At 43.3% G+C, this 13,137-nt stretch overlaps 3 protein-coding genes and 2 non-coding genes across 5 annotated transcripts; 1 reads left to right on the top strand and 4 right to left on the bottom strand.

Annotated features, from left to right (window-relative positions):
- Positions 1-128: 128 nt before the first annotated feature.
- Positions 129-283, bottom strand: LOC141487169 (5.8S ribosomal RNA). The gene has a single exon (XR_012468233.1). It is a non-coding gene; the product is annotated as a 5.8S ribosomal RNA (ribosomal RNA).
- A 913-nt stretch (positions 284-1,196) lies between these two features.
- Positions 1,197-3,116, bottom strand: LOC141487170 (small subunit ribosomal RNA). The gene has a single exon (XR_012468234.1). It is a non-coding gene; the product is annotated as a small subunit ribosomal RNA (ribosomal RNA).
- A 3,031-nt stretch (positions 3,117-6,147) lies between these two features.
- LOC141487168 (histone H4) lies at positions 6,148-6,567 on the bottom strand. Its single transcript, XM_074185954.1, has one exon. The coding sequence runs from the start codon at positions 6,526-6,528 to the stop codon at positions 6,217-6,219; it is 312 nt and encodes a 103-aa protein (XP_074042055.1). The 5' UTR covers positions 6,529-6,567; the 3' UTR covers positions 6,148-6,216.
- A 230-nt stretch (positions 6,568-6,797) lies between these two features.
- On the top strand, positions 6,798-7,208 carry LOC141487164 (histone H3). Its single transcript, XM_074185949.1, has one exon. The coding sequence runs from the start codon at positions 6,798-6,800 to the stop codon at positions 7,206-7,208; it is 411 nt and encodes a 136-aa protein (XP_074042050.1).
- Positions 7,209-10,203: 2,995 nt separating this feature from the next.
- On the bottom strand, positions 10,204-10,634 carry LOC141487165 (histone H2B). Its single transcript, XM_074185950.1, has one exon. It carries the CDS (start codon positions 10,573-10,575, stop codon positions 10,204-10,206), a length of 372 nt encoding a protein of 123 aa, XP_074042051.1. The 5' UTR covers positions 10,576-10,634.
- Between the last annotated feature and the right edge of the window lie 2,503 nt (positions 10,635-13,137).

Below are 13,137 nucleotides of genomic sequence, written 5' to 3'. Positions count from 1 at the left end.
GATTATAATAACGAGACGACTCGATAGACGACAAACAACAACAACAACAACACGTCAATCATCCAACACGCTCCGACGTTTTTACAAAATATCAATTTTGAAAAACCGAGCAGTCTTTGAAATTGATACGACCCTCAGCCAGGAGTGGTCCAGGAACAGTATCCGAGGACCGCAATGTGCGTTCGAAATGTCGATGTTCATGTGTCCTGCAGTTCACAAGTTGACGCGCAATTAGCTGCGTTCTTCATCGACCCACGAGCCAAGTGATTCACCGTTCAGGGTAATCTTTTATTTAGACGTACTCAAAAAAAATAATTTCAAGAGTTCGACGTCTCGATTCGGCAAGCGTTGAGATTATACCAATGCAACAACGTACATATAATATATATATATACTTGTTAAAAAAAATAAAAAAAAGAGAAGCGCTCGACGATTTCGTATTCGTACGGCACCACATATTCAGACGAGGCATCGTGTACCGAAATCGCGCACGACTCAATTTTTATATTCGTCGTGTAGAGGACGCGCGTAGTATTTCATTTACCATGCGTTCTAACTGACACGGCCGGGCGAATATCTTTCACAACCATCGGAAATCTCGTTGTGTAATCCGGTAACGTAAAAATTCGTACGAAACGAAACTTTCACGTTTCGACCGCGATTAAACATAATTTCTACGGAGCGGTTTTTTAACAGTCACACACTCCTAGGTACCCGGCGAAGGCGGCGTCGTCGGCATCATCGTCATCGACGGCGAAATGTATCGTCGTATATCGCGTTCGCGTTCGACAAAAGAGCGTACGCTTCACAACACGATCGACGAACAACATTAGCGCCATAATCGACGACAACGACGCGGCAACACAACAATACGCACAACGTCATATATTATAATTCTCGGTAAAGAAAATTACACGCCTAATTGAAAAACCTCTAAGACGAATTTGTATAGTTCGAGAAGAGGACTACTACTAATCGAAAGGATGATGACGACAGACAACAACGTCGTCGTCGTCAATTTCACCGTCATTCGAAAACGTAGTCCACCGTCGCTCATTTTCTTTTCTATCGAAACGAAAACATAAAGCGACAAATTAGTTCGAATATCGTAGAAGGAAAAAGGAGAGATTTAACTCTTTTCTCGCTTCGCGATATATATATTTGATCAGACATGTCGTATATAGACAATATCACTGTAATGATCCTTCCGCAGGTTCACCTACGGAAACCTTGTTACGACTTTTACTTCCTCTAAATGATCAAGTTTGGTCATCTTTCCGAAACATCGAAGACGCCGAAACGCCATCGCGCTCAGTCCGAAGACCTCACTAAATCATTCAATCGGTAGTAGCGACGGGCGGTGTGTACAAAGGGCAGGGACGTAATCAACGCGAGCTTATGACTCGCGCTTACTGGGAATTCCTCGTTCATGGGGAACAATTGCAAGCCCCAATCCCTAGCACGAAGGAGGTTCAACGGGTTACCCGGGCCGCTCGGCCAGGGAGGACACGCTGATTCCTTCAGTGTAGCGCGCGTGCGGCCCAGAACATCTAAGGGCATCACAGACCTGTTATTGCTCAATCTCGTGCGGCTAGACGCCGCCTGTCCCTCTAAGAAGAATTGTTTATACGCCGACAGTAAAAACCGCGCACGATAAAGGCCGAAGCCCCATCGGCGGGCCTTTAGGATGTCGGAAAACGCCTAGTTAGTAGGCCAGAGTCTCGTTCGTTATCGGAATTAACCAGACAAATCGCTCCACCAACTAAGAACGGCCATGCACCACCACCCACCGAATCAAGAAAGAGCTCTCAATCTGTCAATCCTTCCGGTGTCCGGGCCTGGTGAGGTTTCCCGTGTTGAGTCAAATTAAGCCGCAGGCTCCACTCCTGGTGGTGCCCTTCCGTCAATTCCTTTAAGTTTCAGCTTTGCAACCATACTTCCCCCGGAACCCAAAAGCTTTGGTTTCCCGGAAGCTGCCCGCCGAGTCATCGGAGGAACGTCGGCGGATCGCTAGCTGGCATCGTTTATGGTTAGAACTAGGGCGGTATCTGATCGCCTTCGAACCTCTAACTTTCGTTCTTGATCAATGAAAGCGTTTTTGGCAAATGCTTTCGCTTCTGTCCGTCTTGCGACGATCCAAGAATTTCACCTCTAACGTCGCAATACGAATGCCCCCATCCGTTCCTATTAATCATTACCTCGGGGTTCCGAAAACCAACAAAATAGAACCGAGGTCCTATTCCATTATTCCATGCACACAGTATTCAGGCGAAGTTTTAGCCTGCTTTAAGCACTCTAATTTGTTCAAAGTAAACGTGCCGGCCCACCTCGACACTCAATGAAGAGCACCGCGGCGGGATTGAGTTGGGCCGCCCTTGCGAGCTAAGCCCACCGGCAGGACGTCCCGCGGCACACCAGTTAACACCGCGGACGATGAACCGAAGGCGCGGGACACAGATTCGACTACGAGCTTTTTAACCGCAACAACTTTAATATACGCTATTGGAGCTGGAATTACCGCGGCTGCTGGCACCAGACTTGCCCTCCAATTGATCCTCGTTAAAGGGTTTAGAGTGTACTCATTCCGATTACGGGGCCTCGGATGAGTCCCGTATCGTTATTTTTCGTCACTACCTCCCCGTGCCGGGAGTGGGTAATTTGCGCGCCTGCTGCCTTCCTTGGATGTGGTAGCCGTTTCTCAGGCTCCCTCTCCGGAATCGAACCCTGATTCCCCGTTACCCGTTACAACCATGGTAGGCGCAGAACCTACCATCGACAGTTGATAAGGCAGACATTTGAAAGATGCGTCGCCGGTGCGAGACCGTGCGATCAGCATAAAGTTATTCAGAGTCACCAAGGTGTACGATGACGAGCGAACCCGCCACCGATTGGTTTTGATCTAATAAAAGCGCTCCTTCCGTCTCCGGTCGGAACTCTGTTTGCATGTATTAGCTCTAGAATTACCACAGTTATCCAAGTAAATGTGGGTACGATCTAAGGAACCATAACTGATTTAATGAGCCTTTCGCGGTTTCACCTTAATTTGGCTTGTACTGAGACATGCATGGCTTAATCTTTGAGACAAGCATATGACTACTGGCAGGATCAACCAGGGAGCTGACGTTCTATCGTAGAACTAGTTCAGTCTCCATAATATTAAAATAATAATAAATACGGAAACAGATCTATATTCTCTTTTCGTGCGTGTTGTGTGTGCGTTATACGAAATATAAATTTTCGAAACGCCACGCTCAACGAAAAAGTTGTTATATATCTCTATGTGTCTCTGCATTATTTCATTCAAATAAAACCGGACCGACAACAAATCGAACTATAACATTGCTCAAGAAGAAATATTACAACACACGCTCGTCGTACTCGACCTGATGATAATGTTACACAAACCACCGGCGTACACGTACGTATGGTAATTTTTCGAAATACAATATATAATAGACGATATATACGTCGACCGGCACAAAACTTCGAACATTCTCTCGACCCTTCGCTAGATTGAAAGCGACTCGGTGTTCTCGAAAGATTCGTTCCGAAATTATATTTATTCTCGCTCGGACAGAGGAGAGCTGTCGCATATTTTGTGTAATAACAAAATTTTTGTTATTTTTTGGTTGATCGCATAGGGACCGCTTACGTAGAAACGCTCGCTAAATCCGCGATCTCGCAGTGTCTGACGGTTTCGGTTGGGTAGAAGCAGAAGATATACTACTACGAACTATCCACACCACCGTGGGCGAAGCCCGCACTCGACACGATATCGAATTAATGTTATTATTCAGCAGAAAAACGAATATCGTGTGATTTGGTTATCGGTGACCACGGTACCGACAGCGCTCGAGCAAGCGTCTGCCGATACTATAGAGGAAGCGTTTTCGATCCGTTTCGAAACGTACCTATCCCCCTATAGCGGCGTTTCGAGCACATCGCCCGTTTTCCGTTAACGCTGACGGGACCCTACGCGACTTTCGGTTTTTTCCACTTTTCGTATAGTCCTAGTCAATATAATTTATATCCGTCGATATGATATTGTATCAGACATGAATACGCATATCGATCGATATATTAAAATATTATAGGATAACGTTCTGACAACAGGACGTCTCGATTACAATGTTTATCGGAAAGTGTAGTGAAAATTTGTGTAAGGCCCATACCGCTTTCTCGCCATTACAACATATAAGTTGAGACGGTGAGACGATACTTGAATTAATGGGAGCAAACAGAATTTCGGAAGCGTGATAAAAAATTTTCAAAGAGAAATTTTGGCGAAAATTTCACTATACTTTCCGATATTTTCACCACACTTTCCGTTATTTTCACCACACTTTCCGTTCATGATTATTTTCGCCAAAATTTCCGTCTGAAATTTTTTCTTCACGCTTCCGAAATTCTGCTCGCACCCAGAAGGCAGAGGTAAACTTTCATTACACTTTCCGTTATATTTATGTTTTCACTACACTTTCCGATACTTTTATATTTTCACCACACTTTCCGTTCACGATTATTTTCGCCAAAGTTTCCATCTGCAATATTTTCTTCACGCTTCCGAAATTCTGCTCGCTCCCAGAAGGCAGAGGTAAACTTTCATTACACTTTCCGTTATATTTATGTTTTCACTACACTTTCCGATACTTTTATATTTTCACCACACTTTCCGTTCATGATTTATTTTCGCCAAAATTTCCATCTGAAATGTTTTCTTCACGCTTCCGAAATTCTGCTGCTCCCAGAAGGCAGAGGTAAACTTTCATTACACTTTCCGTTATATTTATGTTTTCACTACACTTTCCGTTATCTTTTATATTTTCACCACACTTTCCGTTCATGATTATTTTCGCCAAAACTTCCATCTGAAATATTTTCTTCACGCTTCCGAAATTCTGCTGCTCCCAGAAGGCAGAGGTAAACTTTCATTACACTTTCCGTTATATTTATGTTTCACTACACTTTCCGATACTTTTATATTTTCACCACACTTTCCGTTCACGATTATTTTCGCCAAAGTTTCCATCTGAAATATTTTCTTCACGCTTCCGAAATTCTGCTCGCTCCCAGAAGGCAGAGGTAAACTTTCATTACACTTTCCGTATATTTATGTTTCACTACACTTTCCGTATCTTTTATATTTTCACTACACTTTCCGTTATCTTTTATATTTTCACCACACTTTCCGTTCACGTTTATTTTTCGCCAAAGTTTCCATCTGAAATATTTTCTTCACGCTTCCGAAATTCTGCTCGCTCCCAGAAGGCAGAGGTAAACTTTCATTACACTTTCCGTTATATTTATGTTTCCACTTTCCGACTTTTAAATTTTCACTACACTTTCCGTTATCTTTTATATTTTCACTACACTTTCCGTTCACGTTATTTCGCCAAAGTTTCCATCTGCAATATTTTCTTCACGCTTCCGAAATTCTGCTCGCTCCCAGAAGGCAGAGGTAAACTTTCATTACACTTTCCGTTATATTTATGTTTTCACTACACTTTCCGCTACTTTTAAATTTTCACTACACTTTCCGTTTTCTTTTATATTTTCACTACACTTTCCGTTCGGGTTATTTCGCCAAAATTTCCATTTCAAATTTTTATTTCACGCTTCCGATATTCTGCTTGTTCGCGGAAGGCAGAGGTAAACGTTCACTACACTTTCCGTTATCTTTTATATTTTCACTACACTTTCCGTTATCTTTTATATTTTCACTACACTTTCCGTTCGGGTTATTTCGCCAAAATTTCCAATTCAAATTTTTATTTCACGCTTCCGATATTCTGCTTGCTACCGGAGGGCAGAGGTCGATTAAGTTTGACGATAGTCGTGTCACTAAGTGTTCTGGCGATGTTCTAAATTTACTGTAGTCTCTGGAGATACCCTACATTTTGTTTTATAAAAGAGAAGACATTAGTAGATCAAGATGTTCACATGATGTGGTGCTTGCTGCTGCTGCAGGTTTTTCCGGGTTTTCCTGCAGCTGAAAAAGCAAATGCGCCACTGGAATCATCAATGAAGTCGCCCCTCCGGAGCGTCAATTAAATTTTGTTGTTTCATAATTTCATGATTTGTATTACTTTCTTGACCTGAGACTTACTTCAAAAATATAAAAAATACACACGAATTCATTTCATAAGCTTTTGTGGTTCTGAAAAGAACCTTTTTTTTATGGAAACGGTAAGGACAATACAGGGGGAGGCATTAAATTCAACCGCCAAATCCGTACAAGGTTCGACCTTGCCTTTTCAGGGCGTATACAACATCCATGGCTGTGACGGTTTTGCGTTTCGCATGTTCGGTATATGTTACGGCATCTCTGATAACATTTTCGAGAAATACTTTGAGTACTCCACGAGTTTCTTCGTATATCAAACCCGAAATACGTTTAACACCACCTCGACGGGCTAATCTTCTAATGGCAGGTTTCGTTATTCCTTGGATATTATCACGCAATACTTTACGATGACGTTTCGCTCCTCCTTTTCCTAAACCTTTACCTCCCTTGCCACGACCAGTCATTTCGAATGTTAAGAATAAATTATATACTGCACGATACGAATGAAATACTGTTAGTGATACTAACGACAGACTTCGACTAAAGTTCTACACCGAACTCGGTCGGGTTTTGTTAAATTTCATGACTCCGCCCACAACTGGAAATCGGACCAATGGCGTCTCGTCTAGATGGTATATAATAGTTGGCGTGTATAAGCCGACTCAGTTCATATGTTGTCCGTCTATCGTTCGGTATACATTTCGTTCGTTACAATTCGCAATAGGTTTTGAAAATGGCTCGTACCAAGCAGACCGCTCGTAAATCGACTGGAGGTAAAGCTCCGAGAAAACAATTAGCTACTAAAGCAGCTCGCAAAAGTGCACCGGCTACGGGAGGTGTTAAAAAACCTCATCGTTACAGACCCGGTACTGTTGCTCTCCGAGAAATTCGACGTTATCAGAAGAGTACTGAATTGTTGATTAGGAAATTACCCTTTCAACGTTTAGTTCGAGAAATCGCTCAAGATTTCAAAACCGATTTACGATTCCAAAGTTCAGCCGTCATGGCTTTGCAAGAAGCTAGCGAGGCGTATTTGGTAGGACTCTTCGAAGATACGAATTTGTGCGCCATTCACGCCAAGCGCGTTACCATTATGCCCAAAGACATTCAGTTAGCAAGGAGAATACGCGGAGAACGAGCTTAATTTCATATATATATATCCCAATATATATTGAAAATATATACAAAAAAAAGGTTCTTTTCAGAACCACAAAATGCAATTGATGAAAGAATTCGTTTATCGATAGATATGAATGAATGAATGAATGAATGTATGATATTTTCAATAACTCGCATCACGTAAATATTAAATCACGGGTGTTTGCAGAACATGTTCAGTATGATCCAAATATGGATTATAATACTGAAATTTTTTACTTTCCGAAACGAATCTTTCGAAAAGATCATTTTTAGAAACGGCTGAGATAAATAACGAAAAACAAGCGATCACTGAATGAAAGATCGCTCATAACATCACCATCTTTTCGTAAATTTCCTCTGATTCATATTTTTGAATACCTGGCATAAATCTCGAGTGACTTTTTGTAATATACCCTATACCAAAAATGAATCGTTCTCGAGATATTCGATCGTTTATACAGAAAAAGTAGGTATTATTCGGTTCTCGAGCCATTTCCCTATAAAATTGAAAACAAGTCTCATAGAATACATAAGCTATTATTGATTCATCAAAATATTACATTCCGTCGTCTTGTAGGAGGAGTAACATTTCCAAAATGATGAACGAGGTATTTGGAGTCGATGAGTAATTCTGAAGATATAAAAATCAGTGATTTCTCAAATGGAACACCCTTAGTTTGGAAATCTCGAAATGATTTTGACTCATTTTCCTGAAACGATCCCAATATCAGAAAATAAGTCAACTGTTCACAAGACATATTTCAATGAAATAGAAAGACAGAGCAATATTTTTTAATTTTTACTCTTTTACGAAATTATTCGATTCATATCAATTCGATAGTCGGCGGCGGCGGCGGAAGAAATATTATTATTATCTATTTTTTTTCTGTTTATAGGGATAGGCTAGGTAGGTAGTTCTGACTATTTATTTATATATTTGTTGGACAGTTGAATTATATACGAATTCTTGTAAAAAAAATTGTGGCCCTGAAAAGGGCCATTTGTTTTCTTAGACTTCGTCGCCGGAGAGAGAAGTCAACTGATAGAAGAATTTACTTCTTCTTTTTTGGAGAGGCAGCTTTTTTGGCTTTCGGAGAAGATGCCGATGCAGGGGTCGCTTTCGCGGTTTTCGGTTTGGGTGCTTTCGGCTTTTTTGTTGGTCCTTTGTTAGTTTTCTTTGCTTTCGAAGGAGACTTGGTTTTACTAGCAGAAGTCGCGGACGAAACCTTAGAAGCGACGGTCTTTTTATCCTCGGCAGTTACCTTTTTAGGCTTGGCTGCGGCAGCCGCTTTCTTTTCCGGAGAGGCTTTCTTACCTTTCGGTGATGCAGCAGCCTTCTTGCCGGTTTTAGCTTTTTCACCAGCTACGCGTTTAACGGGAGTTTTTTTGGCCTTCGCACCGGCCGTACCGGACGTTTTCTTTTCGGTAGCCGACGGTTTTGCCGAACCAGAAGATGCCGATGCCAATTTGAACGACCCCGATGCACCTTTTCCTTTAGTTTGTACTAATGATCCGGAAGCAACCGCAGATTTAAGATATTTCTTGATGAAAGGTGCCACTTTTTCTGCGTCAGCCTTATAATTCGCCGCAATATATTTTTTTATGGCTTGTAAAGAGGAACCACCCCGTTCCTTCAATCCTTTAATAGCGTTATTAACCATTTCCGACGTAGGTGGGTGAGAAGGTTTACTTCTTGGATTTTTAACTTTCTTTTCTTTCTTCGCAGTAGACTGTGCCTGCGGCGACGAAGATGAATTAGCCGAAGCCGAAGAATTCTGATTTTCTATGTCTGCCATAGTAAAAAAACAACTGACAATATATTCTCGGAAGATAGATGCTACACTCGTTAGGCGTCTAGAGAGAATGATGTAGTCCTCTGGTGTTCCGTTTGTTTAAATATTCTGGGTCGAAGCACAGGCGGACGGGAGACTGAACGCTCGACATTCTCGTTAGACACGATATTGACGGCTTCCATTCTGCTGTCGAAATGTTCGCATCAACTTCTTTACGAAATCAATGCCGGTTTCCTATTTAGACTTCGACTAGCACAATAACGTGGATAGATTCTACGTATTCCGAAAATATTTTCTGATAAGAAAAAGCTAATATTAAACCTCGACAACTCACAGTAAATTACAATGAAATATGAAGTATTGATGATTTTGACGTAACTCCAGACAATTCCTTTCCGAAAATACTCGTAATCGATGATCTGGAAGGAACCTTCGAATAAATATCATAGGCGCGACTGTCTATAGAAACATGATACATTAGCCGATAATACTCGATAAATACACGAGTGAATAGGGGCATCGAAGAGACCTCGTGTCTACCTTCATACACGACTATAACCAAGAACCGACGCTTCTAATAGCATCAACATTTTCAAAAATTATCCCTATAAAAGTGTTCGATGAAAACGGCATTCGAATAATAACGAACGTTATTAATGTTATATTCGATAAGATATAATCATCGTAATATACTTTCAATAAAAAGGTCGATACTACAACACGAACGAACGAACGAACGAACGACGATACTGTGAGCTCTATCTATAACGGAGTAATACACACCCACCCCCACCCGAAATATATAAATCGTCAATGTTATAGTCGAAATCAGAAATGCTAATCATAAACGTTTTTAGACAACATATTAGCACGTAATAAAAAAAAACACGTTAAAAAATAACATAAGTAATAGAGTACATGACTAGTATAACAGTAACGAACGTTAACTTTTTAGGTTGATAGGTAGGTAAGCACCATCTAAATATAGGTGGCAAAATTATTTATTATCATCGCGCGTTTCACGAAAGGAGGTAACAATGTACTGATAACAAGGCAACCCAACCGAGTGAGACCTAGCGCCCTAGCAAAAATAAATTATCATTCAGCGTCGAAACGATATTGTAAGAATTCTTTCATAAATATTTTGTGGTTCTGAAAAGAACCGTTTTTTTTTAAGAATGTATATCGTAGACCGGAATAAGTAAATTATTTCGAACTGGTATATTTCGTAACTGCTTTGGTGCCTTCGCTGACGGCGTGCTTCGCCAATTCACCAGGAAGTAACAGACGTACTGCAGTCTGAATTTCTCTGCTCGTAATAGTCGATCGCTTGTTATAATGAGCAAGACGGGAGGCTTCCGCTGCGATACGCTCAAATATATCATTTACGAAACTGTTCATGATGCTCATCGCTTTACTGGATATTCCGGTATCGGGATGGACTTGTTTCAATACTTTGTAGATATAAATTGCGTAACTTTCCTTCCTCCTCCTCTTCTTTTTCTTATCGGTCTTCGATATATTCTTTTGGGCCTTTCCGGCCTTCTTCGCAGCCTTTCCACTAGCTTTGGGTGGCATTCTGAAAATTTAATTTCGTCAATATCAAACAAACAAGTACTATCGTGCAGGTTTGCTTTCGACTCAGTGTAAAAGACGCTTGACGATCATCTTCAGTTCATTCAGGATTTGGAGACCAGCTCCCCTACCCTTTCGGCTGATCATTGGCCTTGAGATGGGCCAATGGGTACATGACTGATGGATGACGGCATGAAGTCCTTAGACATCAGTGCCGCCCTTCACGGGATACCCCTACCTGGCTGGGGTGGGATGGATGAAAAAGTTATTCATCCTTTAACGGGGGACATGAGGGCCTCATTCGACAGAGTGTCGGGCCTTCTATATCGGGAGGGGTCGTCTACAGCATAATCTGTGGCTTCCCTAACTAACGGGTTTTCGTGAGTTTCCGTTTTTTCGAAAACTCTCTCATTCCTCGACTGAATGGACTGCCGAATGGAAGGCAGCTGCAAATCTCTGCGGATGGCTTCATTCCGCACGAACCAAGGAGCATTCACAATCATCCTAATTAGCTTATTTTGTAACCTTTCCAAAATGGAAATGTTGGACGGAGCCGCTTGTCCCCAGACGCCTGAAGCGTACATGATGACAGGCTTGAACATCGAGTTGTAGATCATAATTTTGTTTTTAAGACTCATCTTGGATTTTCTGTTGATCAGAGGGTACAGACCGGCGATCCGACCCTCGATCTTGGACTTAACGTACATGATGTGCGGGTTCCAAGTGAGCCTACGGTCTATTAAAAGGCCGAGGTACTTTACCCGCGCTTGCCAGTCAATCTCCCTTCCAGAGACTCTCACTTTTCTGGCCGGAGAAGATAGTAATCTCCCCATGGTTATCGCCTGAGTCTTTTCCGGGTTTACTCGGATCTTCCATTCGAGGTACCAGCGCTCGAGGTCGTCCAATGCACGTTGCATGTAGACGACGCCGAGCTCACGCCCCATGGAAGACGAGAGTAGAGCCGTGTCATCGGCGTACAGGGATATCTTCACTCTATCGGACCTGGGCAGGTCGCTTGTATAGAGTGAGTACAACGTCGGAGAGAGCACGGCCCCCTGTGGCACTCCAGCGAGGATCTCTCTGTTGTCAGACAGAGAGCCCTCTACTCTAACCTGAAAGGTTCTGCCTCTCAGGAAAGATCCGATCCACCGGACCAGGCCCCGAGGTAGGTCGAGCGCGTTTAGCTTATGTATAAGGCCTTCGTGCCATACTCGGTCGAAGGCCTTTGAAATATCTAAAAGTACTATATGTACTTTTTTGTTGATATTCAGCTCGCTGATGGTGTTCTCGACCAACCTTAGAGCCTGTAGTTCAGTGGAGTGATCTCTCCTGAAGCCGAATTGTTCATTAGGCAGAACATTTCGGTCCTCAACTTCTTCGTTGAGTCTTTGCAGTACGACTCTTTCAGCCAGCTTAGCCGCCGACGAGAGTAGACTGATCGGGCGATAGTTCTGCGGGAACAGCTGGTTCTGACCCTGTTTCGGGAGCATGACGACGATCGCATGCTTCCACCTTCTAGGGAAGTGTCTGAGGGCCAACGAACTGTTGATGAGACTCAGCAAGAATTCAACGCTGTTTTCCGGGAGTCTCTTCAACAACTTGTTAGTTATTGAATCGGCTCCCGGAGCCTTCTTTGCTTTCGCAGCCTTGATGAGACCCTTCAGCTCCTCCATAGAAGCTGGACGGATGTCGTCGTCGTCATCCTCCCTGAGAAGTCGGTGAACCCGGTCTTCCAGCAGCATATCGCGGTCGATGTCGTCGTCGTCGTCAACGTTAAGTTGAAACTGACGTTCCATCGTGTCTGCAAAGGCTAACGCCTTGTCGGCGGGGGAGTAGCACACTCCGCGCTCTCCGTGAATGGGTGAGAGAGCAGTCTTCTTCCCCCTGAGCCTACGAGTGACTCGCCAAAGCTCGTCACTCCCAGGTTCGAAGGATTCCAAGAGCTCTTCCCACCTTTCGTTTCGGTGTTCATTGATGGCCTGTTTGACACGATTGGCCATCCTGTTCGCCGCTGTTTTGTCCCCTGGGAAAAGGGTTCGCTGGTAGAGCCTTCTCAGGCGGTTTCTCTCTCGTATCAAGGCTTTGATACGAGGGGGGAAACTCGTTGTAGCTCTTCAGCGGACACTCCTCCCTGGAGGTGGCCGCTCGAAACGCATCATTCACGGAAAGCTCGAAACGCTCAACTGCCGCGTCGAGTTCGTCGGGAGAGTCGAGTACCTCAGGAGGGGCGCGCATCTCTTCGAGCTGGGCTGTGAAGACATCCCAGTCCGTCTTAGATCTCACGCGATATTCAGGGGGAGGAAGATCATCGCCCAGTACCAGGATTACTGGATTATGATCAGAATCCAGTTCCGACAGAACGTAAATTTCACTGGTCAGAGTGACGTTTCTGAGAAGCGCGATGTCTAGTACGTCAGGCCTAGTCTGCCCGCGATAGTACGTAGGCTCATCTGGTCCCAGCACGAGATATTCATGTCTGTCAACATGCGCATGGAGCGCTTGGCCGTTTCGATTTGTGGCTCTGCTCCAAGGTCTGTGCTTGGCATTGAAGTCGCCAGCAGCAAT

This window comes from Leptinotarsa decemlineata, unplaced genomic scaffold (assembly GCF_025532065.1).
Source record: "Leptinotarsa decemlineata unplaced genomic scaffold, Ldec_3_MD MMD2_tig00078407, whole genome shotgun sequence".
Lineage (NCBI taxonomy): Eukaryota > Metazoa > Arthropoda > Insecta > Coleoptera > Chrysomelidae > Leptinotarsa > Leptinotarsa decemlineata.
This window is presented reverse-complemented; position numbering and strand designations above follow the sequence as displayed.

Coding starts and splice junctions, on each gene's coding strand:
- LOC141487165 (XM_074185950.1), bottom strand. CDS start 10,575: ATGCCACCCAAAGCTAGTGGAAAGGCTGCGAAGAAGGCCGGAAAGGCC.
- LOC141487168 (XM_074185954.1), bottom strand. CDS start 6,528: ATGACTGGTCGTGGCAAGGGAGGTAAAGGTTTAGGAAAAGGAGGAGCG.
- LOC141487164 (XM_074185949.1), top strand. CDS start 6,798: ATGGCTCGTACCAAGCAGACCGCTCGTAAATCGACTGGAGGTAAAGCT.